The sequence below is a fragment of the Alosa pseudoharengus genome, unplaced genomic scaffold (assembly GCF_046254945.1).
Source record: "Alosa pseudoharengus isolate Yale_2024_CS ecotype anadromous, Long Island Sound unplaced genomic scaffold, YU_APseudo_1.1 YU_APseudo_1.1_scf_16, whole genome shotgun sequence".
NCBI lineage: Eukaryota > Metazoa > Chordata > Actinopteri > Clupeiformes > Clupeidae > Alosa > Alosa pseudoharengus.
Window position 1 is genome coordinate 21151579 of NW_027468630.1, and position 27982 is coordinate 21179560.

Consider the following 27982-nt stretch of genomic DNA (forward strand, 5'->3'; position numbering starts at 1 on the left):
TAAACTGTTGCATAAAGAACTAAAATAATAGACATTAAAGACTTTGTCACAATATAATTCTCTGTAGCACAAATTAGACAGATTACAAGGTAGATTTATTTGTACATACTCACAACGTTCCATGACTGCATCTAAACATTCTTGATGTGGAAGTGTAGCAGTTGATTTTGGGTGTGGGGACTTGCTGCTGTGCTCACTGCAGTGCCTGTGTAGCTAGAATCAAACATGCGATTTACTGCATGTTGGTCAGCAGATTAATGGTTTTATTGATTGACAAAGTCTCATTTACATGGTACACAAGTCACTGGTCATTGTTTTCCCTGTGAGCACATGGTTGTTGTGTTGGCCAAGTAATTGGATCTTTGTTTGGAGATGTCCATCCATCCTCCCTCTCTCTCTCTCTCTCTCTCTCTCTCTGTCTCTCTCTCCCTCCTTTCGTCCCATCCTTAATTGTGATTGAACATAGATGTAATTGAGGTAGTTTATGTGCTTATCTGCAGGGAGCCCCACGTTGTCTAACAGATTTCCATCCATCCTCTCTCTCTCTCTCTCTCTCTCTCTGTCTGTCTCCTCCTTTTGCCTCCCTAAATGTGATTGAACATAGATGTAATTGAGGTAGAGTTTCTGTGTCTCTCTGCAGGAAGCCCCAAGTTGTCCTCCTATGCCAGGACAGAGGACCAGCTGTTCAAAGACCTCTTCAGCACTTACCAGAAGTGGGTTAGACCAGTGGAGGAGCTCAACGGAACAGTGAGGGTTAAATTTGGCCTGGCTATCTCACAGCTCGTCGATGTGGTGAGGAAGTGACACATGACATTTACAGGGGCTACAGATGCACATACACATTTGTAATGAAGCAGGAAGAGCCAACAGTCACTCATAGTACCTATCACAACAAAGCTGCTTTTGCAAGTTGTTTTATTGTACTTTTTATGTCTGACAGAGCCAAGCTCATTACAGTAATGTATCACTGTAATTTGTTTTATCCCTGACAGGAAACATTAGTGTGAATCACTAGGCACTAGCTGAGGCTGAGTGTTATTTCTCGGAGTAGGTGCTCAATGACCTTTATTCGTCTGCACTCACTGATATATTTAAAAGCTCTCTACTGTGACAATTTGCCTTCCTCTCCAGAATGAAAAGAACCAGCTGATGACAACAAATGTCTGGATGAAACAGGTACAAACATGTGATGTCCCTTGTGATAAAAAAGGCAGTGCTTGACTAGAGGCATATTAACAACCACAGGAGAAATATGTATCCATTTGTGTCCATTTGTGTTAGATTGGGTTTTATGGCCTTTTGTGTCTAATGGAGCCCTCTCCCAATTTACACCCACCACTCCATGCTCTTTTAACAATCCTCTGCAGCAGACTGCTGTGATATTTAACAGCGCGTTTGCTTTAATCTTTCATCCATCCCATCATGCCCACCCCCACCTCCACACCAACAGCACGCACACCCACTCCCCACGCTGCAGTCTGACAGCTTTATTCATCTGCTGAGATTGCCTGTGCCCTCATTGGCCAGACAGACATCAGTCCCCAGCAGAGGGGTCGATGGGTCACTTGCTGTTGAGGGTGATGACAAACAGGCCCCCAACAGGAGAGAGAGGGGAGGGGGGAAAGGAGAGGGGAGTGCTTTTGAGAGAGAGAGAGAGCTAATAATAGATTAATTTAAAAGACACACACATACACACATACATATCAAAATGGTTGTTTCATGGGAGGTTAGGAGATGCAATGAGTAATCTTACAGATGAAGGAAAGAAGATGTTATTGAAACATGCTGTTTTTGATGATACAGATCTGTAGCACCTTCCGGAGCTGGCTAAAGGTGTATTATGTGTAGGAAGTGCCTACTTGGAATATCAATGAAATATAGTTGGTATTACAGTAATGCCTAATTTCAGATACCTGCTCATGTATGTGCTAGGGAAGTTGACAGAGTCTGTCAGGGATATATGGTTGGTCAGAGATATGGACAGCAGTTCACATGCAAAACCCTAGAGATAACGATGATGAGTTGATGCTCTCCACACATATACATTAATCAAATGATTTTACTTGTCATTTGATTGAAGCCGCTAAATACCACTCTTCCTGGTCTGAAATATCGATTTAGGAAAAAACCTGCCTGATATAAATAAATGCTAATTTAAAAGAAAATCTGTCATATGCAGTACTTTAAAGTGGCCTAATTAGTTAATGTCTAGCATATTCCACAAGAGGCATCTTGGTGATATCTGACTGCTAGTTTGGTAGTAATCATGAAAAATTGTCAATGTTCTGGCAGGAATGGATAGACATGAAGCTCCGCTGGAACCCTGAAGAGTACTTGGGCATTACCTCCATCCGAGTCCCCTCCGATTCCATATGGATCCCAGACATTGTGCTTTATGACAAGTAGGTGGCGCTATTAGCTGCTGGAAGAGTGAAGCTCTCCTGATACCAATTCCTTTCAATTAATACTTGTTTCCAAAGAGAATGAATGAATATGAACAGTGTTGGACTGTAACACATTACTCAGTATTACATTATTGCTGTGATCTAATGACTTTCAGTACCATGGATTGCAATGGCAAAGGTAATACACTAATATAACTTAACGTAGCCTAGCAGATCGTTAGGTCTGGTATCACAGGTTGAGAGGCAATTTTTTCCAAAAAGTCACCCAATTTGTGTATTAATCCTCACCTTGTGTGACAAACTCGATCAGAAAACCCAGTAAAAACCAATTAGCATTTTTTTTGCATTTTTATATCCTTTTCCTAATTTACAAAGGTCAATACACTTTCCCTGGTTAAAAATCTTTTTTCTTTGATTTCCTTCAAGGTTGGATTTTTCCTAATTTTTCCTCATGTTTTCATTGAGAAACTAATAAATAAAATGACTCATCTGTACCAGGGGTGCCAATAGTGCTGTTTTATAGCAATAAGAACATGAAGAAATGTGTTTGCCTTGATGCCTTGAACAAATGTATTTATTTACACACCAAGTTAATTTGGCAACCCTTCATAATATTAATGCAAAGTTGCTGTTTGCTCTTGCAGTGCAGATGGTCAGTTTGAGGCCACAGTCACCAAAACCGTGGTGAGATATGATGGTACCATCTCCTGGACCCCCCCTGCAAACTACAAGTCCACCTGCACCATAGACGTCACTTTCTTCCCCTTTGACCTTCAAAACTGCACCATGAAGTTTGGCTCCTGGACATATGATGGCTCTCAGGTTGAAACCTCTCAGCTTTTTCTGATTTTACTATTAGTCTTTACATTGGAATTAAACTAATTTAAATCATGTGGTGTCTACCAGTAATACATAAATGAGACAAAATGGTGTGATTGGATAAGGCATGAGAAAAACTTTTCATTTCATTACAGTAGCCACCATAATAACATTTGCCAAGGCTTTGACCACTAGATTGCTAGCCATATAGAGAGCTTGAGGCATGAGTTCTGCACTTCCTGTTTTGCTCTGCAAGATTACTGGAGTACAGTCACTAATATGGTGATTGTATCTTTAACCTCTAGGTGGACATCGTCCTAGCTGACGTTCATGTGGACAAACGGGACTATTTTGACAATGGCGAGTGGGAGATCGTCAAGGCGACGGGCAGCCGGGGACTGCGGATGGACGAGAACGCCTACTACCCCTTCATCACCTACTCCTTCCTCATCCGACGGCTGCCGCTCTTCTACACACTCTTCCTCATCATCCCTTGCATCGGCCTGTCCTTCCTCACCGTGCTGGTGTTCTACCTGCCGTCCAATAGCGGCGAGAAGATCTCCCTGTGCACCTCGGTGCTCGTGTCCCTCACCGTCTTCTTGCTCGTGATCGAGGAGATCATCCCGTCCTCCTCCAAGGTCATCCCGCTCATCGGCGAGTACCTGGTGTTCACCATGATCTTCGTCACACTGTCAATCGTCATCACCGTCTTCGCTATCAACATCCACCACCGCTCCTCGTCCACGCACCACGGTATGGCGCCCTGGGTGCGCCGCATCTTCCTGCACCGCCTGCCCAAGCTCCTCTGCATGCGCAGCCACGTGGACCGCTACGCCACTACCACTAGTGGGCAGCAGCGAGCAGGCCGGATGGGCCTTGGGGGCTTCACGAAGGGGCTGGAACAGGAGGACACCACCCCACTGCTCTCCTCCAGGAACAACCTGCAGGCTGCCCTGGACTCCATTCGCTACATCACTCAACACGTGGTGAAGGAGAACGAAGTGAGAGAGGTGAGGCATCTGTCAGTGTGCTGTGTGTAACCTACAGTCAAAATTATTTTAGGCAAGTCCCTCCACTCAACGGCCATATTGCAACACTTTTTGGGCACTTATCGGTCATCTATTTCGGCAGAAATGCGCGTGCGCAAGGCTTCACGACACCAATCTTGCTCCAGCGGCGAGATCACAAAACATGATTGGCACGATGTCTTCACAACACACCACATGATTGGCTCAATGTATTCACAACACAACACATGATTGGCTCAATGTATTCACATGTAATCGTTTTGCTGCGTAAGGGGTGGGATATGTGTATACTATATGACAACTGCCATATTGGTGTTACAAACTAACCCCATGCATTTCTATGGAGGATTTGTTGAGTGCTGTGTCTCTTCATTAGAAAGTCTGTGCTACAGTATCCTATATATTATACAGTATGCCACCTGCATACACATATCCATAGATTATGTTGGGTTATTCTATGGTAATATTGGGTGTTGTGGAGTGAGGTACAAATACACCCCTTTGTTAAAAGTAAACTTTACATCTGGATTTACAAAATATCAGGTTCCAGATATTTGAATGTACTGTTTTCAGGTAGAGGTTGTTTTTCTATAGTAAATAGGCTTACTGTGGCAAATCCCCTAAGCACAAGGAATCTAACTTCTCCTGTGTATAAATGCCAGGTAATGCTTGTGTCCTCTCTAGAAATGTTCAAGACATTTATGAGCAAATATCTTTCTCTGTGTAAGTCTAAGTGTTGGAAAATTCTATGTGAATCATGTCAGTTTCAGGAGATAAATTAAAATAATCTGCTTTTACACTCTGTATGATCATTATAATCACTGTTCATGTGTCAGTTTTTCTCAGAGCAGCAAAAATATTTCACCTTTGGGTGTTCATGGTTGTCTTATTTCCTTCCTTAGGTGGTCCAGGACTGGAAGTTTGTTGCTCAGGTTCTGGACCGGGTGTTTCTGTGGGCCTTCCTGCTGGTCTCGGTTCTGGGTTCGGCTCTGCTCTTCATCCCCGTCATTTACAAATGGGCTAACATCATCGTCCCAAGCTACAACGGCATCAGCAGTTGAGCCGCATGCCTGGGATCATATTGAGATTGTAACACACTGTGCAGTATGCCAATACCATACTGGTGAACCGATGCATCCAAAGCACAAGCACCATATACACTCATGATGCTCTTCTTCAACTGGATCTCAAGAGTTCTCAGTGACAGAAAGCTCATAATGTGTGTCACTGTAACTAAGCTGTGTTCATTCAAACTGTGTTCACTATAGGCTGGCGGTGTGTGATGTACCAAGGCACTTTTTTTCTTATCATGAGCATATCAATGTATATCAACAGAAAGAGACAGACAGCTCTATAAATGAGGTGGCTTGAGAATGGTGGTATCAAAAAATGCCTGAAGAATTTTGCTTGTGATCTAGAAGTCACAAAAGTGTCATGACTCATGTTATTTTGCTTTCTGACCTGTTTGGAAAATATGATGGATTTGGATGGAATTAATGGTGCAGCCCTTTGAATTCAGAGAAATTCTCTGACCTATTTTTGTCTATCTGTCTGGTGTGTGTGCTCTAAAAAACAGTGCCCCTGCCCAGCCTTGGCTCTGACAATGAAACACGAATGGACCAAACCATATATTATATTCCAGCCAATGAATAATGGTGTTTCAGGAACATGGGAGTGTGGAGTGTATTTGATTGGCTGTTGAGCTCCAATATTAACAGTCTTTCACCAGGATGAAGGCCTGTACTTTTAATATAGAAGCTAGGATGAGTCTGGGTGCAATTGTGTCAGTGAGGATTTGGTTTTACCTTTTTTGCACAAGGTACTTGTGGGCAAGGCCGTAGCCATGATGTCAACATTGGGGGGGACCAAATCTGTGGTGCGGTGTGAATTTCAATAACAGAATTTCAATTCACATTTCCTGCCATGCAAAAATATTATTACAATCACAACCAAGTCATTAGTTAAGTCAGTCAATTAGGATATACCAAACTTTTGACGGACATAGGCACGGATGGATTATGAACCTCTGGGCAGATGCAAAAAAAACCCTCCCCTGTTAAGATAGGGGCGCCCGGGAGCATACTTCCCCGGAAGACTTAAAAAAAATGACCCTTTATATTATGACGACTTGTGAGTTTTGTGGAAATAGAAGAGAAGGGCAGAGAAGCAACTTCACACAGTCTTAGGCTTCAGGGCCCCCTGAGCTCTTGGCCCCAGTAGGTCCATTCAATATCATCCCTGGATATAGACCTGTGGTATGACTCCATTTGTCTCCAAAATGTATATTTTAAAAGAAAATACAAACTAGAGTATCTTTGATAACCTCTATATTACACTGAATGCTTACTCATAGGTTTGGACCTATAGCCCAATCATATTTTGTATTTTGATTGTATTATTCTGGCAGCTAATCACACAATTTTAAGGTAGTTTGAAAGGGATGGGATTCAAGATAGGCTAGCCTAAGTCAGGTCCCTCTTCTGTCTGACTCACCTCAAGTTACCCTGCATTATAGGCTGGTTTCTGAATTACGTTTTGTGTTAACAAAATGTAGAATCACAGCCTTTATTTGGTGAATGGAGGTGGAAATTCCTTTCTTTGGTTATTGTCCGCGATTCACATTAACTGTAGGCTATCACCGCTATTGTAAAAGTTTTTTCAACTTTTGTGCCGTCGCCACATTTGAGTGCTACGTTTTGCCAGCATGGATGTGCGATTGAGCGTGCATCTAAATGTAACATGCAAGATGCAACAACCATTTCTAAGAGGCTTATAAACCGGTTCATTTCTGACATTACTACTAGCATATGAATGCATTATTTATGTTGTAAGACATGTGAAAGAAATGAATGACACAGGCACGCACAAATTCAAATAAAAGGACACTTTCGCTTTTTCACTTTCGCTATCATTGCGAGAAAATAGGCTACAATATGGAATTGCTTCAAAGTTCCCTTTGAGTCTGATCAGCTTCAAAAATGAATGGGGTTTCCTTAGACAGTGCTACACCTTTCCAACAAGTTTTGTGAGAATTATACCGGTATCTTTTGCGATATTGTTGACAGCCCGCACCGCAGCAGGGTGCAGGAAGCTTTTGATAGCGCACGCCTCAAACGATAAACGCAAAACCTCCAGGACAAACCACTCACAATGTAGGCTACTCTCTCTGAAACCATCAACAGGTCACTAATTTCTGCGTTATTTACGTTTGATTGCATTTCAGATGGCGGGACTTGTTGGTTTCCTGTAGCCTATAGCGTTTTTTTCCTTATTTATTTTTCTATGTCCAAATATTGGGGGGGACATTTTGGTCACGTCTGAATATTGGGGGGGACACCAAAGTCTATGGTGACTACGGCCCTGCTTGTGGGATGTTCACCCATTGCTTGACAGTGCACTGACTGTGCACCGGAAACTATGCTCTCCTTTTACATGCCTTTGCAGGATCTTGCCTTGTTGTTGTACAGTTCAAATGTAATGCTATATGGAGCAACCAACAATGAAACATCCAAATAATGAATGTATCACTGTTATAAAACAACAAGAACAAAGACAATAGTGAATGTCATATGATTACATTCTGTATCGTCCTGCAAATAGAGCTTTTATTTATAAAGATGTGTGTATTGTTAGATATGTGGAACACACTCACTCTGATAAAAGCCACATTTTTCTCAGTCTTAACCAAAGGCTCTCTCACTGTCTCCTAAGTGACATTATAATAAAGCTCTTCAATTATTCAGTTTGCCTTCTCACAAGATGAGATCCCTGTGCTGTGCTTAGCCAGTCATGCTTTATTTGATAGTAACCAATATTGTGTATTGTGTGTGTGTGTGTGTGTGTGTGTGTGTGTGTGTGTGTGTGTGTGTGTGTGTGTGTGTGCACGTGTGTGCGCGCATGTGTGAGTATGTGTTGGGTATGTGTTGTGCAGCCATACTATTTTCCATTTGAAACAGCTGTAGTCATATTCATCATCAGTCATGGTCATATTTTATAAGAAACAGTTACAAGCACTTTATAATAACAAAGTATCTCATCACAGGCACCTGAAACCGCAGTGTATAGCTATTTTATACAGTCTATGGTGTCTAGTCAACAAGCAGACTAAAACATCAGAAAGAAGAGAGGGTAAATATATGTATAGGTGTAGCCTGTTAATGACTATTTCACAGTAACAGAAACAACAGGGAACCATTCGTGTCATGGTAACGGTTTCAGTGTCAGAGCCGGAACAAAGGGGCATGGACCTCCAACACAAATACAGTATAACTGTTACATAAGCTCTAGAACTATTGCTAAAAGATAATCTTTTACTTGTATTGTAAGGTATGTGCTGTTATCACTAGGAGGTGCACAATCAGCAGCATGCACCCACACATCCCACACTGGAGTGGAGGTGGGCATTGGCTTCAGTAGGAGTGCTGTCAGTCACAAAGAAAACCCAAAGAAAAAACAATAGGGCACAATGGGTACCCCTAGTGGTGAAAGAGTATTAGAGTAGTGACAAAAGTCAAATACTAACCACTTGATAACTTACTGTACCTCCTCAATATTTACAATATAAGAAAAAAAATCACATACACCTGAAGACTGGGTCAAACAATTATTGCTACACACATGAAGGCTTGAAGATATGACATCTATAGTAGATATCACGTTTTCTGTTAGATGTGCAAGTGATTTCATATCCATTTAATTGATGACTCCTAAAATGACAAGTCATTTCCATACACAAAAAATAACATTCCAGGTATATTGAAATGTTTTCAAATATTATTTCATACACTGCTGCTCAAGCAAAGATAATCCTGTCAGTTCAAGCCAGATATATGAAATTAAACCTCTCGGCCTCCTACCTCCTACATGCTATTTATTTACTTTATGTGCCCAATGTCCCATTTGTGAAAACAAAAAAACAAGAAAAAACAGTGACTGTTACTTTAAAGTTTTCTGTTCTCTGGTTTTAAACGTGTTAATCCCATCTTAACATGTCACAATACTTAGGTCTCTATTGACCAACATAACAAGTGTTAGGCTTGCTGCAGAGTTGAATGAATCCACCCCTCATAGAGTTGCAAACTTTCAGTAGGAAAACTTCTGCCAAGGTAAGTCGTTTTAACCCTTCTACATTTAAAAAGCAAATCTCAAACTTTGAAATGAACTGCACCATAATATTATTTCATCTAGAACTAATCATGACAAAAATCCATGTTTTTTTTCACTGCAGAATACAGTATATGCAAATATACAAATATTTACTTTAAATTATAATAAATAACTGAGCAAGATATACACTAGTATGAATTATGCTGATGCTTGGAGAGATGAATGTTATTTGTATACCTTTATTCTTTATGTGGGATTTGAAAAACAATGACTGTTTACTTTTTTTATTTAAATTCAGCATAATGACAGACCTTATGGTGAGAGGCTCTCTGTCACATCCTCTTCTTCTGCCTCTCCTCTTCTTGTTTGCTTCTGGTTGCCATGGAGGGAAGATACTTGTAGCACCAGTGGAGGGAAGCCACTGGGTGAACATGGACATTGTGATAAGGGCTCTACACGACCGTGGACATTCCATCACTGTAGTACGGACGACCAAGAGCTGGTACATCAAAGAAGACTCAACCTACTACAACTCAGTCACAGTGCCCGTTGAGAAGGCGTTTGATGAGGAGTTTGTCAAACCAATTATTCTTCAGCTAATGGACATTGAAAGGGGAAAGAGTTCCATGATCAATTTTATTCCTCTTCAGCTACTTATGTTCTCAGCCATGTATGATCTCCATGATATAGCCTGTCAAATGATATCCTCGATGTTTCAGGACAGAGTCCTAATGCAGCGTTTGAATGAGAGTCAGTTTGACCTGGTTCTCACTGACCCCTCATTTGGTGAAGGCATTCTGCTGGCTCACTACCTTAAGCTGCCCTTAGTCTACAACGTGCGGTGGGTTACTGGTACTGAAGGACACTTGCACCTTGCACCTTCACCAGTTTCATACATACCAATTACAGGATCAGGCCTGTCTGATAAAATGACCTTCTCACAAAGGGTGAAAAATATGCTTTATCACCTCCTTGTGCTGTTTCAGTTTAGGTTACCAATTCAAGCACAATACCAGGCAGTCTGTGATAAGTATTTTGAACCTAAAGTAGACTTTCATGAGCTTGTGCTAGCAGCTGATATTTGGCTGATGCGGGTAGATTTTGTGTTTGAGTTTCCACGTCCCTCTATGCCTAATGCTGTTTACATGGGTGGGTTCCAGTGTAAGCCAGCAAAGCCGCTTCCTCACGACCTGGAGGACTTTGTACAGAGCTCTGGAGAACATGGAGTTGTAATCATGTCTTTGGGTACTTTTGTAAGTGAGATTCCAAGTGACTTGGCAGAAGATATAGCAGCAGCTTTTGCGGAGTTGCCTCAGAAAGTCCTCTGGAGGCATGTTGGAGAGAGACCATCTACCCTGGGTAACAACACCCTCCTAGTGGAGTGGATGCCCCAAAAAGACCTACTAGGTCACCCTAAAATCAGAGCCTTTGTAGCCCATGGAGGAACAAATGGAGTTCAAGAGGCCTTGTATCATGGTGTTCCAGTTGTGGGCATACCTCTGTTTTTTGACCAGTATGACAATCTGTTGCGACTGAAAGAGAGAGGAGGAGCTAAGATGCTCAGCATTGCCACCACAAATAAAGACACATTCCTCCAGGCTTTGCAGGAGGTGCTCCATGAGCCGTCCTACAGGGAGAACATGCAGAGGCTCTCCAGGCTGCATAGAGACCAGCCAATGCAGCCCCTGGACCGAGCCCTCTTCTGGATTGAGTTTGTTATGAGGAACAAAGGTGCTGCTCACCTGCGCACAGAGTCCTACAAGATGCCATGGTACTCCTACCACTCTGTGGACGTGGTTGTATTCTTACTGGCTGCGGTTATCTCTGTTGTTGTGGTTTCTTTTGTTGTAATCAGATATACATGCTTTAAACTGTTAGGAATGAAGAAAATAAAACATGAATGATTTCCTAGCTAAGTCATAGAATGAGATATGATATTGACTTGATGTTGACAGGTGCTCACTGAATAAACTGGTTCGACCGTAAATAATGCCAGTTGCCAACCACTCGGTGAGTTGCACAGTTTTAAAAACGAACGTTAAGGGTTGTTTTAAGGACATGTTTGTGCATGCCCATAGCCAGCCACTCTGAAAAGGTCAAAGGCGATTCAAAACGAGTCAGAAAATCGAGACAGGACCCATCGTCAAAATTTCGGTGTCCACCACTCTAGTTCATCCAAAACAAACCAGAAAAGGGACTCAAAATGCTAAATACTGGAATTATCCTTTAAGCTCAAACAATACAGGCATACACAATTAACAAACAAGACACAGCTGAAGAAAATGGAACACCTAACAAAAAAACAAACAGAAAGAATGGGTACATCTAGTTGTGAATAAGTGTCGGGGTATTAACAAAAACTCCTACATATCCTGACAACCTCATAACATACTTCAATACTTCAGAGATATTCGCTCAAAAGTTTGGACACACCTACTCATTTATGGGTCTTCCTTTTCTGATTATGTTTTACATTACAAAACAAAACTGGAAAAGTCAGAGCTAGATGTACCGCAAAGTGGTACAAAATACGACCACCACTCAGTCCTGCACATTCTCTTCACAAAAATAAATCACGATTTTCAATTTGTCTCCATCTCCTATTCCAGCCACTACTGCTGCAACTTTTATGTATGTAAATGAGTGTGTGCATAGTGTGTATTTGTGTTTATGTGTGCTTCTCTGTGTGTGTGTGTCCGTGTGTTCGCTTGTGAGTGTGTATGTGGGGGCAATGGGGTGTGCATGTGTGTGTATGTTTCTGTGTGTGTGTGCGTGTGCCTGCATGTGTGTATGTTTTTATGTGTGTGTGTGCGTGCATGTGTGTGGGTGTGTTTGTGTGTGTGCGCGTTGAGTGTGTGCATTCCTGTGTGCGTGTGCATGTGTACATGCCTGTGTGCGTGCGCGTGTGTGCTCGTGCGTGGGTGTGTGTGCGTGTGTGTGTTTGTGTGCGTGTGTGTGTGTGCATGCGTTTGCGCATGTGTGTTATAAATGATCCTACACAATTTTGTGCAGTTTTGAACATGTCAGCCAGAGTTACCTGCAATTACAACACCTCGTTTTTGCTTTTTCATTTTTAAATAGGTGGCGCTATACCTCCAATGAGTGGATATGGGATGGGTTGACATGGCCCCTTGGCATCGCCCTTTTGGGGCTCCGTACAAATGCAACTTTCCAGGCAGATTGATTTTTTTTAAAAAACAGTTCATCCATAGTTGCTCACTTTCACAACCTAATATGCTAATCAAAAATGCGCTAACCAAAAGTTATCAAATTCAACCTTCCGACCTCTGTCTGCTCTGCCCAGCCTGAATTATTTTGTTAGTCCAACGTCCTATTTGTGAAATACAGATACTGCTGCTTTAAAATGATGTTGCTTAAGTTTTCTATTCACTGGTTTTAAACTGTATGGTTAACCCCATCAGGACATGTCACAGTACTTTGGTCTATATTGACCAACAGAGCAGATTGTACACTGTGTCTGTAGAGTAGACGAATCCACCCCTCAGAGTTGCACACTCTCCGTGAGAGAACATACAGTACGCCAAGGTAAGCTGATTTAGCTCTGTCTCTACATTGAGAAAAGCAAATATCAAACATTAAACTACAGCATCTTTTATGTAGGCTTAATCATAGTTTTTTTTTAATGTAGATGTTTGCAAACGTTATACACCAGATTACAAACATTAAAGTTTAGATAACAGTAATAGTATCTAGCTACATTTGTAATAAGATTACCGAAATCAATGATGAAAATGGTCGGAGAGAAGAATTATATATTTTTTTCTTTATTCTTTATGCGGGATTAAAAAAATAATGACTTTACTTTTTTATTTAAATTCAGCATAATGACAGACCTTATGGTAAGAGGCTCTCTGTCACATCCTCTTCTTCTGCCTCTCCTCTTCTTGTTTGCTTCTGGTTGCCATGGAGGGAAGATACTTGTGGCACCAGTGGAGGGAAGCCACTGGGTGAACATGGACATTATGATAAGGGCTCTACACGACCGTGGACATTCCATCACTGTAGTACGGACGACCAAGAGCTGGTACATCAAAGAAGACTCGACCTACTACGACTCAGTTACAGTGCCCGTTAAAGAGGGGTTTGATGAGGAATTTGTCAAACCAATTGTTTTGCAACTGATGGAGGTTGAGAGGGGAAGGAGTTCCATGATCAATTTTATTCCTCTTCAGCTACTAATGTTCTCAGCCATGTATGATCTCCATGATTTAGCCTGTAAAATGATATCCTCGATGTTTGAGGACAGAGCCCTAATGCAGCGTTTGAATGAGAGTCAGTTTGACCTGGTTCTCACTGACCCCTCATTTGGTGAAGGCATTCTGCTGGCTCACTACCTTAAGCTGCCCTTAGTCTACAACGTGCGATGGGTTACCGGCATTGATGGGCACTGTGCTCTTGCACCTTCACCGGTATCGTACATACCAATTACAGGATCAGGCCTGTCAGATAAAATGACCTTCTTACAAAGGGTGGAAAATATGCTTTTTCATCTCCTTGTACAGTTTGAATTTAAGTTCCCAATTCGAGCACAATACCAGGCAGTCTGTGATAAGTATTTTGAACCTAAAGTAGACTTTCATGAGCTTGTGCTAGCTGCTGATATTTGGCTGATGCGGGTTGATTTTGTGTTTGAGTTTCCACGCCCCACTATGCCCAATGCTGTTTACATGGGTGGGTTCCAGTGTAAGCCAGCAAAGCCGCTTCCTCACGACCTGGAGGACTTTGTACAGAGCTCTGGAGAACATGGAGTTATCATCATGTCTTTAGGAACATTTGTAACTGATATTCCAAGTGACTTGGCAGAGGATATAGCAGCAGCTTTTGCGGAGTTGCCTCAGAAAGTCATCTGGAGGCATATTGGAGAAAGACCATCTACCCTGGGTAACAACACCCTCCTAGTGGAGTGGATGCCCCAAAAAGACCTACTAGGTCACCCTAAAATCAGAGCCTTTGTAGCCCATGGAGGAACAAATGGAGTTCAAGAGGCCTTGTATCATGGTGTTCCAGTTGTGGGCATACCTCTGTTTTTTGACCAGTATGACAATCTGTTGCGACTGAAAGAGAGAGGAGGAGCTAAGATGCTCAGCATTGCCACCACAAATAAAGACACGTTCCTCCAGGCTTTGCAGGAGGTGCTCCATGAGCCGTCCTACAGGGAGAACATGCAGAGGCTCTCCAGGCTGCACAGAGACCAGCCAATGCAGCCCCTGGACCGAGCCCTCTTCTGGATTGAGTTTGTTATGAGGAACAAAGGTGCTGCTCACCTGCGCACAGAGTCCTACAAGATGCCCTGGTACTCCTACCACTCAGTGGATGTGGTGGTGTTTTTAGTTGCCGTATTGCTCAGCTTTATGTACATTTTGCTTTACAGCATTAGTTTCTTTTGCGGAAGGGTTTGTTTGAGAAGGAAAATTAAACATGAGTGACATCATGCTATTGAAAATGTTGATAATCTTTTATTTGTTTTATTTTTATTTGAGAACAAAGTGCCCTAATATGAAAATGCAAAAAGCATTGGGAACTAGCTTTGTACATGAGCAACCATAAGTGGAGATACATTCTTTATCTGTACAATCAATCACATTATCTGATAATGTTCGGATACGGTACAAATTTATCAGTATTAATAATTAATATTTCTACAAGAGTAAACATAAAATGTGCCACAAACAGAGCAGTTTACACCAGATGAGACAGAGATTCTTGTGCGGGAGGTCTGCCAGACATTAAATTATTTCAAAAATGAATGGGAAAGGTCTTGCTTTGAAGGGTCATTAATGCATTGAACTGTTATTTCTGTGCACAAGCACACCACAGAGATTATCAGTGTGTTTTTACATGGTTTACATGTGTTTTACAAGGATGACCTGTAGGATCAACTGTAAATAGTCAGCACATGTTTACTTCAACAGCAGCTTTGTGTGTTATGAAAGTTAGTCGAGTCTCTCTGCTTAAAGGCCCCTTAAAGAGTTTTTTACCTTGAAATAAAGTTTCCAAAATCATTTTGATGGCACATTTAATAGGGCGAACTTATTCCTTATAACAAAAGCCATAGGAAGTTGCTGTTATAGTATCCCAACTCCAAAATTGAAATCCAAAACAGCTGCTATGCTACAGAATTTCAGTAATCTCTCTTTACAGACTGCTGCCGGTGCAGTCCATCTATATTGTACTGGAGATTGCATATTTAGGTCGTTTATTATTGCGCTTCTCAACTGTCGGGGGACCCCGAGAGGAAATCTTTAGAGCTGCTTTAAGTCTAGTTTTCCTGTATCCTGCCACTAACCACATATTAGAAGTCCTGGTATAATGCACACATACTGTAGTGGTGTTTGCTGTACTGCAAATGTGTAAAAGTCCCCACGTAAAGGACATAAAACATTATATAATTGTTTCATTGTGATCATGCTCAGAACAGCTCACTGTGACTAAGCATTTACCTGTGCATCCAAAGTTCCCCACACTTCCTGAAAGATAAACCAGCTCTGCTCTCTAGTGGTATTGCAAAGGACCTACACAGACAGAAGTCTGTATGTCAATAGTTGCTTCATTCATCAAAAAAAGAGAAATCTAATACATTTACCACTATAAAAAAAACTGCCTTGGGGCACAGCAATATTGTCCTCAAAAAATACCAATATAACACAACTACTAAGATCTGTATAATTGGCTGTATTCTAAATGTAACTTGAGAATGAGTCATGTGGGCATATTGAACTTGAGTGGACCTGAACAAACTTCACTTAACTTGATGTGTAACTCCTGGTCATGACATTCAGGGCAAAATGTAATATTCTTTCTGCCCTCTCACCCAGTCATGCAGTTCAACTTTTTCAACCACGACATAACAGTCATCTTAATGGTCAATTTTTTTTTACTGTAGCCCATTCTAAATGTTTTCGAAAAGTTCTGACATGAGACTGGGTCAAATGTACCCTTTTTTACCAGATTTAAAATATGTAACACACAATATGAGGATTACCTTTAGCATACAAAACAACAGAGATTGAACTTGAGTGAACCTGAATAAACTTGGCTGAACTTGCGGATTCAGATGGTTGATGCGGTCTTCAAATGTACAAAGTACAAAATGTAATACTCTCTGCCCTCTCACCCAATCGTAAAGTTCAACTTTCTCAACCACAGTACAGCCATCATCTCCATGTTCAAAACATGGAAATCGCAGGCTCTTGTTAGGGTTTTATAACACAAGCGATCTGTTACAGTTATTCAGGGGACAACATACCATGGCTATCTTACTCTGCACTTTGAACTCTACAGGCTGAGGAGCAGTATACAATCACACCTAAAGTTAAGTGACACATGCCTCTCAGGAAGCTGGCATGCATGGAATCACATCTATTTGTATTTCTTTACAACAGAAGAACATTTCAGCCTATTTGGTCACTTAACCTGGGTGAGTTGTATGTCAATATATTCCTTGATCTATTATTTGGTTCAACACTAACCTTTTGGGCCTTGGAATGAATTAATATATGACTGTCTGAATTCTCTGAAAAGTTTTTGGGATAAAATGGAAGCCACGGGGTGCAAATGCAAAGTACACAACAACAGCATGAATATACCCTGAGAGCATAGTCCAGGGTTTGCACTGTTCAGGCTCTAAGCTCTGCAATGAATTTCTCAAAACAATTAGTGCCAACTGCACCACATATGTTATAAGCTGCAAAAGCATGTCTTGCTCAGAATGCTTAGTTTGTGCCTCAAAAGCAAATATTTATCCCAATGAAACAGTCAGTACAATCAAAATGACAAGTCATGATGCCATTGTGTATGTCAAGATAGTCAAGCTGTTTTGTAATGTCAATGTGACACTATTTTCTATTTCAAAACTACAAAGTTACACATTTTTGTGTGTGGATGGGCTTAATTGCAAGACAGTGGATATGTTTCAACGTTTTTTTTTTCTGTTGACAGACATTGTGACAGTATAAAGTAAACAAATGCAAAGGAAAAATGACCAATATATGTAAAATATCCCTTGGTCAGAGCTGTGCACATCTTTCTATACATCCTGACGTTCCTATCAGGTCACATATGCTAGACAGACTATGACAACTAGTTCAACACATTTGCATGTAATGACACAAGCAATGAAAAAAGGCCAATTTGTTTAGGACTATTCAGCTGGGAACCAGTATAGTGCATTTTGACCAACATGACATTAGCCATTGAAAATTAAAAACACAGCAGACATTTGTACAAAATCAGTTGCATCATGGGTGTACTAAAGCGTTGCTATTTGTTCAAAATGGGGAGAAATGGCTTCAATGATGTGCACAACTGATAAGATGATATGGAGTTTGAACAAAAGGTTTTGAGAATTACCATGCTGATCTGAGAAATGTGCCAAAGCAACTGGAAACTGTATTATCATAGACTTGCTTTTCTTTCATGCAGTTTGCAAGCATGATATTCAATATTTTTTGAACGACCTCTGTGTATGAAATGCTTTATATAAACAAAGTTGACTTGATTTGATTTTTACTAGGCTTTTAGTGTTCATTTAGTCTTACCAGTGTCCAAAAATGCATACAACTACAAGAAACACCTCACCTCACATTCTTAAAGTGTCACAGAATAAGAATTATGTCAATAACTCAGTTTTGACAAAAATGTCAGATGTCAGAACCTGTCAAAATGTCAAAACCTTATACTGTAATTCTAAGGGGACGGAATGTACAACTCCTGTTGTTTTCCGATGTATGTATAGATGTATGTAAATGAAGTGACTTGACTTGATTTACACATACTAACCTAAATATACATTTTTTCATCTTATTTTTCCTCATAGAAATATGTTTGTACATTTCCACCACGGTCTCCTTTCATCTCTCTTACTTACTATGACAATCCTCTACCTGTCGGGTCCCGGGTGCCATGGCGGGAAGATACTGGTGGTTCCGCTGGAAGGAAGCCACTGGGTGAACATGGACATTCTGATAAGGGCTCTACACGACCGTGGACATTCCATCACTGTGGTACGGACAACCAAGAGCTGGTACATCAAAGAGGACTCAACCTACTACGACTCAATCACGGTATCTGTCACTGAAGGCTTTGATGAGGAATTTATAAAGCCAATCCTGCAAAAACTGTTTGACATAGAGAGGGGTAAAAGCTCAGCTTTGAATTTCTTTAGTCTGCAGCTGGAGGCAATGTATTTCATCCCCAAATCTGTTGATCATGTGTGTTTAATGGCGACCACCATGTTCGAAGACAAAGCCCTGATGCAGAGCCTGAATGAGAGCCGGTTTGATCTGGTGCTCACAGACCCTGCCTGGGGAAGTGGTATAATGCTGGCTCACTACCTTCAGCTACCCTTAGTCTACAATGTCAGATGGATCACCACAGGGGAAGGACATCTTACGTTAGCACCTTCACCGTTATCCTACATACCACTGACAGGATCAGGGCTCTCAGACAAGATGACCTTCTCAGAGAGGGTTAAGAACATGCTATTCTATTTGCTGTTAATGGCACAGAACAACATGATCCTTAAACCACGGTACCAAGCTGTGTGTGATAAGTATTTGACACCAAAGGTGGATTTCTTTGAGCTGCAGCAGTCAGCTGATATTTGGCTGATGCGGGTCGATTTTGTGTTTGAGTTCCCACGCCCCACTATGCCCAATGTTGTTTACATGGGTGGGTTCCAGTGTAAGCCAGCAAAGCCCCTTCCTGAAGACCTGGAGGACTTTGTCCAGAGCTCTGGAGAACATGGAGTCATCATCATGTCTTTAGGGACATTTGTAAGTGAAGTTCCAAGTGACATTACTGAAGATATAGCAGCAGCTTTTGCTGAGCTCCCCCAGAAAGTTATTTGGAGGTACACTGGAGAGAGACCATCCACCCTGGGTAACAACACCCTCCTAGTGGAGTGGATGCCCCAAAAAGACCTACTAGGTCACCCTAAAATCAGAGCCTTTGTAGCCCATGGAGGAACAAATGGAGTTCAAGAGGCCTTGTATCATGGTGTTCCAGTTGTGGGCATACCTCTGTTTTTTGACCAGTATGACAATCTGTTGCGATTGAAAGAGAGAGGAGGAGCGAAGATGCTCAGCATTGCCACCATAAATAAAGACACGTTCCTCCAGGCTTTGCAGGAGGTGCTCCATGAGTCGTCCTACAGGGAGAACATGCAGAGGCTCTCCAGGCTGCACAGAGACCAGCCAATGCAGCCCCTGGACCGAGCCCTCTTCTGGATTGAGTTTGTTATGAGGAACAAAGGTGCTGCTCACCTGCGCACAGAGTCCTACAAGATGCCCTGGTACTCCTACCACTCTGTGGACGTGGTTGTATTCTTACTGGCTGCGGTTATCTCTGTTGTTTTGATTTCCTTTGTTGTAATCAGATATACATGCTTTAAACTGTTAGGAATGAAGAAAATAAAACATGAATGATTTCCTGGCTAAGCCTCAAAATGAGATATGATACATGTTGACTTGATGTTGACAGGTGCTCACTGAATAAACTGGTGCAACTGTAAATAATGTTGTTTGTCAGTTATTCAAAGAAGTACTGTACTATATGAATATATACTGTGTACTCATGAATTGAAACATTTTCCATCTAAAAATATCAGTACCTATGTACTGATGATGCAACTGAATACATTTGTCTCTGCAACAAAAATGATTGAAAAAGATCTGAGTGAACAGCAGGTGCACTCCTGCTGTAGCGGTACCTGTACATCTCCAGGTCAGGGGTAGGAATTGCTTTGCTAAGTTCCAGTATGGATTACCAAAAACAATGACTCTATTCAATTGACTCTATTTAATTATTAGCTCTTAAATTGTACTTAATTGCATTTAAAAAAAAATGTATTGCATTTAACACCGATTGCTGTCATTTTGCTATCATTTGGGTCAGGGGTGCCATCACTTGTTTGAAAGTATTACCTAATTTCTTGCCAAACCCAATGTGTTGTATTTATTATATCAGAGACAATTCATTCAGAATGGGTCATGCAGGAAGCCTACCTATTTTCTTTGTGATTGACTCTATTGTATTGTAACACTACAATCTTATATATACCACATAGTATACTCATTATAAATATAAGTATCACTCAGAAAAAGGATAACATCAGAAAATGTGCAGTGGTCTCTTAATTGCAGAGCTGTATATATACTTTAAGAAGGAGAGTAACTTGTGTCCGTGGTCCGTGTAACGCTTTGCAGTGCTTTGTTCTATTTGCTCCATCCAGCTGATCCAAATACAAAATGTGTTCAATAATCCAATTTTCATTTTTTTTAACTGGTCAGCAAATAGATAATTGCTGCTATTTTCTACATTTGTCAATTGTCACACAAGATAAAGAAAAAACAGAAACTGGATTGGAAACAAAAGTAAAATTCAGTTAATATTGGATTTTTGCCTTTTTTTATCGTTTTTGTTGGGCTGAACCACAAGCGTAGGGGGAGTGACCTGATACATATAACAGAGCGCGCAGTGTTGGTGATCACATTTTATCAGCGGATGTAGATATGGAGGGCTATCAAACACAGTTCAGCTTGCATCAAGGTGCCAAGCGATTGATAATGTCAGCTCGAGACCAGAACTTCAGATGCAGAGGGAGACATTGCTGCGTCCTGACACTTATGAGTGTGTTCTGAGCTGTTCTGGAAGGCTTTGGATACATGAGCATTACCAATGAACTTGAGCCGTAGTAGGCTACAGGCCAATGTAGGCTATTTGCTGTTGAAATTAATAAATGGATAAACTAATAAATTATTCACTGTTGTGTCTTCGTTTAATGAACCTAGTCTAGTGTAAAGTGTTAAATAAGCAAACACGGCCCATGTCAAACAGTGCTTGGGGTAGCCTATTGTCTGGTGTGTGTGCGCACAGTTTTTATTGATGAGTCGGAGTGGCAAGTGCTGCGCATAGTTGCAGTGGAATGTGGCTGCCCAGGGCATTATAAAACTTCTCGCTCTTAGGCCTACTCATACACGGCGCTGAAATGGCGTATTTAGCTGTCTAAATTCCAATCATATCAAGCTAGGGGAGAAATCGTTGGACATCCATTATTTTGTTATTCAGCACCCCTGGTCAAAAATATGTTCCCGCGCGCCTGGAGTGGGGGAAGGAATGCAAGAGCGTCTCACTGCAGTGTTCTACCAGGGGAGTTGTTGTTCCAGCCGTGGCCTTGGCCAAGTCCAGTGCTGGTTGAGGGGGGGCCGAAAGCAGATAAGATTGGGATTGTTTGGTTTTAGGGCGGGTAGCCACTTCCGATTAGATAAATCTAATAGAGATAAGGTTGTTGGAGTGTTTTTGCAGCAATGCAAAGGGATGTCCGATGGGGAGTGGGGGGTTAGACTGTCCATTAAGCAGCCTGACTGCATGGGGGTAAAGACTGTTGGCCAGCCTGCTGGTTTTGGCCCTGATGGACCTATATCTTCTCCCAGAGGGCAGTGGTTGGTTGGATGGATGGATGGATAGATAGATATTTAGATAGATGGATAGATAGATACTTTATTGATCCCCAAGGGGAAATTCAAGGTCTCAGTAACATACAGACATCACATACAACATGCACTTACAGCAGAAAAAGTAATATATAAAAAACTCCATTGTACAATAGAGACAGTAGAAGATAAACATGATACTAAAATACTAAATACTGAATGTAATATATAAACTAAATCAAATATCAACATAGTGTGCTTAAGGATGATCAAGCATGACAGGGCAGGGACTGAGCCTGTAATTCAGTGTGCAGCTGAGGATGATCGCTTCCTTGTTGTCCCTGTCAAGGGTGCCATGGTCGTGGACCCCTCAACAGACACAAGCAAGATGCAATATACAGTTGAAAGGGTGGGGATAGTGCAATATCAGTATACACTGAGGTTTAAGATTAAAAATAAATATAGTGCAAGGCAGTTCAGTGCAATGATCATATATCAATAATACTATTGTAACTGTAAGGTTGAAGTACACATGAGGTAGATGAGCAGAACAGTGTTGATTGACTTGTTCAGTGTGAGGGCGACTAGTGGACAGTACGTACACAAACATGGAGAAGATGAAGAGGCAGACAGACTATGCAGAGAAGTCTATCTCTCCTATACCCTTAAGTGAAGCATTGAACAGTTCAATGGCCCTGGGGACAAATGACTTCCTCAGTCTGTCAGTTGTGCATGACAGTGAGCGAAGTCTCCAGCTGATCAAGCTCTTCTGCTTTATAATAGTGCTGTGGAGTGGATGACATTGTCCAAGATGCTGATCAGTTTGTTCAGGGTCCTTTTGTCTGATATTGAAGTGATGCACTCCAGTTCGGCTCCCACGACAGAGCCAGCTTTCCTTACCAGCCTATCTAGTCGCCCATCCTTATTCTTTGATCTTCTGTTGTAGAAAAATTCTGATCAACTGAGTCAAACTCAGAATAATTTTGACAAAGCGAAAGAATACTGAAGAAGTGTAGCTTTAATGCACACCTGAGCATTGGTTCATGAAACAAGCTGCCCTACTCTGGCTGCTGTCCAGCCTTTATACCCCTTCAAGTTATCCTAGACTGGACCTTCTGTGGCTTTCCCACCACCTATGTTAATAAATAGCAGACAAAATAAAGATACTTAATAAAAGATACATAAAATATATATAAAAGATACCACACTCAGGCACAGCGCTACGGGTGAGCCTGGACGGGTCTAGGCCCACCCACTTTTTAACAGGCCCACCCAAAACTTTTCTTAAAAAAAAAATAAAACTTTTAATATATTTTAATTTTGTCAAGAATTATTAAAAAGCGGCAAATAATCTCATAATCTGTGCTAAAATAGTCTAAATGTTTAGTTTTCAAAACTATTTTAAAAAGCTGGTGATGTTTCTGTGCAAGTTCAGCAGTGCCAGATACGTGAGGTTTTGGGTCGGATCTAGCTTGTCGGTATGCTAGGCTAGCTCCAAGTGATCTGAAAGTGTGAAAATAATTTCCAGTAAAGGACAGTGCTGCAACAGTCGTTGTTTAGGTACCTTAAAGGAACACGCCACCCAAAATCAGTAGTAATATATGTTCTTACCTTAACTTTCACGAGTTGAGTCATACCTCTCCCGCGCCGGTAGGTGCACTCAAACGCTCTGTCGCGCGGCGCGAATGTGTTAGCATGTTGCTATGCTAGCGGGCTCTGCCGTGGCCGTAGAGAGAGGAACATAGCAGTAATCAAACACCTCCATTTTTTCCCTACTTAAATACAGTTGCACGAGTAGTTGATCAAAATGTGTACGTCACACAACATGAAACGTGGCGATTTTCCAAGCGAATAAACAGGAGAACTACAATGTGTGGCGCAATAGCACTTGGGAGTACTTCGACCTAGCGTGGTAATATTATTAACACCTAATTGTAGATCCTATCCACCACAGAGTTTAGAATCCATGCTGGATCGACCCTCAGCCTCTCCCTCCCCTCTGAGCGAGAGAGAGGCACACACACTAGAGATGCGCTGATGGGCTTTTATTTCAACCATAACTGCATAGCAAAACTTATCATCCATCAGCCATCCATCAGCACCAAAGTTTGTTGACCAATTTTCAAAACTGCACCCGCCCACCATCCGTTGGTTGTTTTAATGTAGGCTATATGGGTGATGCAGCGCTGCTGACGTGAGGCTAGAAAGCCCTTGCCTGTTCTAGAAAGACTGATCTAATGCAGCAAATATATTAAAAGGCTGAAGTCGTACATTGGCTAGGCCTATCCCCAGAATATCAGCAGCAAACTCAGTCTCTGTCGCGCAAAACAGTCTCCAAATAAAACGCACATCGGCCTGTTGCCTATTCTGCCAGCTTGTGACAATATATCGTCCAAAATGCTTGATTGCATTGCATTCTCCCAAGGGCGTAGGTTTGGTCTGAGCTTTGGTGGGGACACTACCCACTATAGCCCCCCCCCCCCCCGAATATATAAAATGATTAAAATGTGCTACTGTCCAACTACTATCCATGATTAAAAATGTGCTACTGTCCAACTTGATCTAACTACACTGTGTAGCCTACATAATCTGATTTTAATATGTAGGCTACAGATATGTAGGCTATATTTAACATTTATTTTCTATTTGGTCTGTTATGAAATCATGCCCATTTAAGCACAGCTCAGTTTTAAGAAACTTAAATACATGCATGCTTAGCATTTTGTGAAAAGTAATCAAACAAACATGAGCTGCCTGTATATTCTCTCATTCTAATATTTACAGATATCTAGGCGATGTAAGCACAGCTCAGTTTTAAGAAATGCAGCCGAAAGACCATGTTGAATTTTGCTATAATTTATTTCAAAACCGGATTACTCTGGAACAGCTAACTATACACGGGAATGCATTACACCTTTGTGTTCGGTAAGGTTTGCTGTTTATTCTGATATATGGTTTGTCGTGTTGTGTGAAGAGTGTGTAGGATTACGATATTCCACCGAGACGAAGTGCTTGTAGTGAAGTAAAGATGAAGCGCTGCATGCTGCGCAGGAGACTGCGGCTCACTGGTAGTTATTATAGGTAACTTCAAATCAGCGCGATTTACCCTTATAGGCTACTGCACATTACAAGATCTGTACGAGATGCAGCACTGAAGTGAGAAATGATTTAACTCTTTGTGTAGCGCATGTGAGCGCTTTTCCCCCCATTTCAACCTGAATATTGGTGGGGACATTTCAGTCGTAATTTGACATTGGTGGGGACACGTCCTTTGGTCCCCACGCAAATCTACGCCCCTGCATTCTCCACATTTTTAGCTAAATTTTCATGTACCACATCAGCATTTTTGTTCAGTGAATCTTTTGTAAATTACTTTACAAATATAGCTGCAAGCAGCAATGCGGGGGCCTAGCAGAGCGCTATAGCAGAAATGGCGTTGCCACGGCATCAGCAAGCACTTACAGCAAGAGGCCAAATTACACCAATGTCTTTGTGCGGTCTCACAATCAGCTACCATGTCCCTCTACCAAGTTTGGACTTCATACACCAAAGTGTTGCTGAGATGTGAGCTCACTTTCATTATTACAGCACCCCTAGAGGCCAAATGAGAACACTTTCCTTCATGTCCTCACAATCAGCTAATATGTCCCTGTACCAAGTTTGGACTTCATACACCAAAGTGTTGCTGAGATACGAGCTCACTTCCTGTATTACAGCGCCCCCTATGGAGGCCAAATGATTCCAATTTCCTAGTGCATCATCATAATCAGGTAACAGGTCCTTATACTAAGTTTGGACTTTGTACACCAAAGCGTTGCTGAGATACAAGCTCACTTCCTGTATTACAGCGCCCCCTATAGAGGCCAAATGATGCCAATTTCTTACCGTGTCCTCACAATCAGATACAAAGTCCCTGTACCAAGTTTGGACTTCATACATTAAAGCATAGCCGAGATGTTAGCCCACTTCCTGTTTGGTGGCTTCATCGCCATATTTGATTGTCTGTCACGGGCAAACAAAAATGAAATAAAAAAATCTGACAAGTATCGTTTGTGCGGCTCGGTCTGAAGATCATCTCTGCCAAGTTCTGTGAAAATCAAATGAAATCTGGGACCGCTGAAACTTTTCGTAGAGTTTAGACCAATTCCAATATGGCGGAGGTCCAATATGGCGGAAAGTGATGGGATAGGAGTCGATGAACTCGGGATGGTCCAAGGATTCAGATGCTACCTCAATTGTGAAAATCAGACAAAAGAGTCAAGGATCACGCGCATGAACGCATGTGCAGCACTAAACTGGTGGTGGCGCTACTGTGTTCAATGTATATGCATGAAAATTGGTGTGAGTGATTGGGACAGTGTCCCGACTAATGGTCTCGAGTTTTGTTATGTTAACTCAAAGCATCACCTAGATGTTTGTCCACTTCCTGTTTGGCGTCCTCGTCACCATATTTGATTGGCTGTCACGGGCAAACAAAAATGAAATTGAAAAATCTGACCAGTATCGTTTGTGCGGCTCGGGCAGAAGATCATCTCCAACAAGTTTCGTGAAAATCTGAGGAAATTTGTAACCGCTGAAACTTTTCGTAGAGTTTGGACTAAATCCAATATGGCGGAGGTCCAGTATGGCCAAAAGTGACGTAATAGGGGTCAATCAACTCAAGTCAGTCCAGGGATTCCAACGGTGCTTAATTTGTGAAAATCGAACACACCGTTCAATTGTTACATGCGTAAATGTGAGTCCAGATTCGACCTATTGGTGGCGCTAGAGTGTTCGGCATAGAGCTTTGTAAATTCGTGAGAGTGATCATGGGACGGTCCTGAATCAGGGCGCTAAATTTCATAATAATAATGACTTGCAAATACCTTTCAACCCAGCTTTTCAACTTTCAGCCAAACTTTGACCTGTTGGTGGCGCTAGACGGCTGGGTTTAGAGGTCCGTAAATGAGTGTGAGTGGTCAGTGGAGTGTCCCGAAACTTTCGACGAAAAAATCTGAACTTTTTAGCCAGGCGTTCTATGGGCTGCCATAGACTCCAATGGCAGAAGTGTAATAATAATAATAATAAATATAGCTGCAAGCAGCAATGCGGGGGCCTAGCAGAGCGCTATAGCAGGAATGGCGTTGCCATGGCATGAGCAAGCACTTACAGCAAGAGGCCAAATTACACCAATGTCTGTGCGTTCTCACAATCAGCTACCATGTCCCTCTACCAAGTTTGGACTTCATACACCAAAGTGTTGCTGAGATGTGAGCTCACTTTCTTTATTACAGCACCCCTAGAGGCCAAATGAGACAACTTTCCTTCATGTCCTCACAATCAGCTAATATGTCCCTATACCAAGTTTGGACTTCATACACCGAAGTGTTGCTGAGATACGAGCTCACTTCCTGTAATACAGCGCCCCCTATAGAGGCCAAATGATGCCAATTTTCTTGCTGTGTCCTCACGATCAGATACGAAGTCCCTGTACCAAGTTTGGACTTCATACACCGAACTGTTGCTGAGATACACTTCCTGTATTACAGCGCCCCCTATAGAGGCCAAATGATGTGAATTTCTTACCGTGTCCTCACAATCAGACACAAAGTCCCTGTACCAAGTTTGGACTTCATACATTAAAGCATAGCCGAGATGTTAGCCCACTTCCTGTTTGGTGGCTTCATCGCCATATTTGATTGTCTGTCACGGGCAAACAAAAATGAAATTAAAAAATCTGACAAGTATCGTTTGTGCGGCTCGGTCTGAAGATCATCTCTGCCAAGTTCTGTGAAAATCAAATGAAATTTGGGACCGCTGAAACTTTTCGTAGAGTTTAGACCAATTCCAATATGGCGGAGGTCCAATATGGCGGAAAGTGATGGGATAGGAGTCGATGAACTCGGGATGGTCCAAGGATTCAGACGCTACCTCAATTGTGAAAATCAGACAAAAGAGTCAAGGATCACGCGCATGAACGCATGTCCAGCATTAAACTGGTGGTGGCGCTAGTGTGTCCAATGTATATGCATGAAAATTGGTGTGAGTGATTGGGACAGTGTCCTGACTAATGGTCTCGAGTTTTGTTATGTTAACTCAAAGCGTCACCTAGATGTTTGTCCACTTCCTGTTTGGCGGCTTCGTCACCATATTTGATTGGCTGTCACGGGAAAACAAACTTGAAATTGACAAA

At 41.8% G+C, this 27982-nt stretch overlaps 1 protein-coding gene and 3 pseudogenes across 1 annotated transcript; all 4 read left to right on the plus strand.

The window, feature by feature from the left end:
* The first annotated feature begins 648 nt into the window (after positions 1–648).
* On the plus strand, positions 649–5313 carry chrna5 (cholinergic receptor, nicotinic, alpha 5). Its single transcript, XM_076287425.1, has 6 exons — positions 649–792; positions 1132–1176; positions 2293–2402; positions 3050–3227; positions 3530–4234; positions 5155–5313. The coding sequence occupies exons 2-6, from the start codon at positions 1150–1152 to the stop codon at positions 5311–5313; spliced, it is 1179 nt and encodes a 392-aa protein (XP_076143540.1). The 5' UTR covers positions 649–792; positions 1132–1149.
* LOC143125722 (UDP-glucuronosyltransferase 2B31 pseudogene) lies at positions 871–11262 on the plus strand (annotated as a pseudogene).
* Positions 11263–13230: 1968 nt separating this feature from the next.
* Positions 13231–14805, plus strand: LOC143126249 (UDP-glucuronosyltransferase 2B31 pseudogene; annotated as a pseudogene).
* Positions 14806–18225: 3420 nt separating this feature from the next.
* Positions 18226–19803, plus strand: LOC143126250 (UDP-glucuronosyltransferase 1-2 pseudogene; annotated as a pseudogene).
* Positions 19804–27982: the final 8179 nt, after the last annotated feature.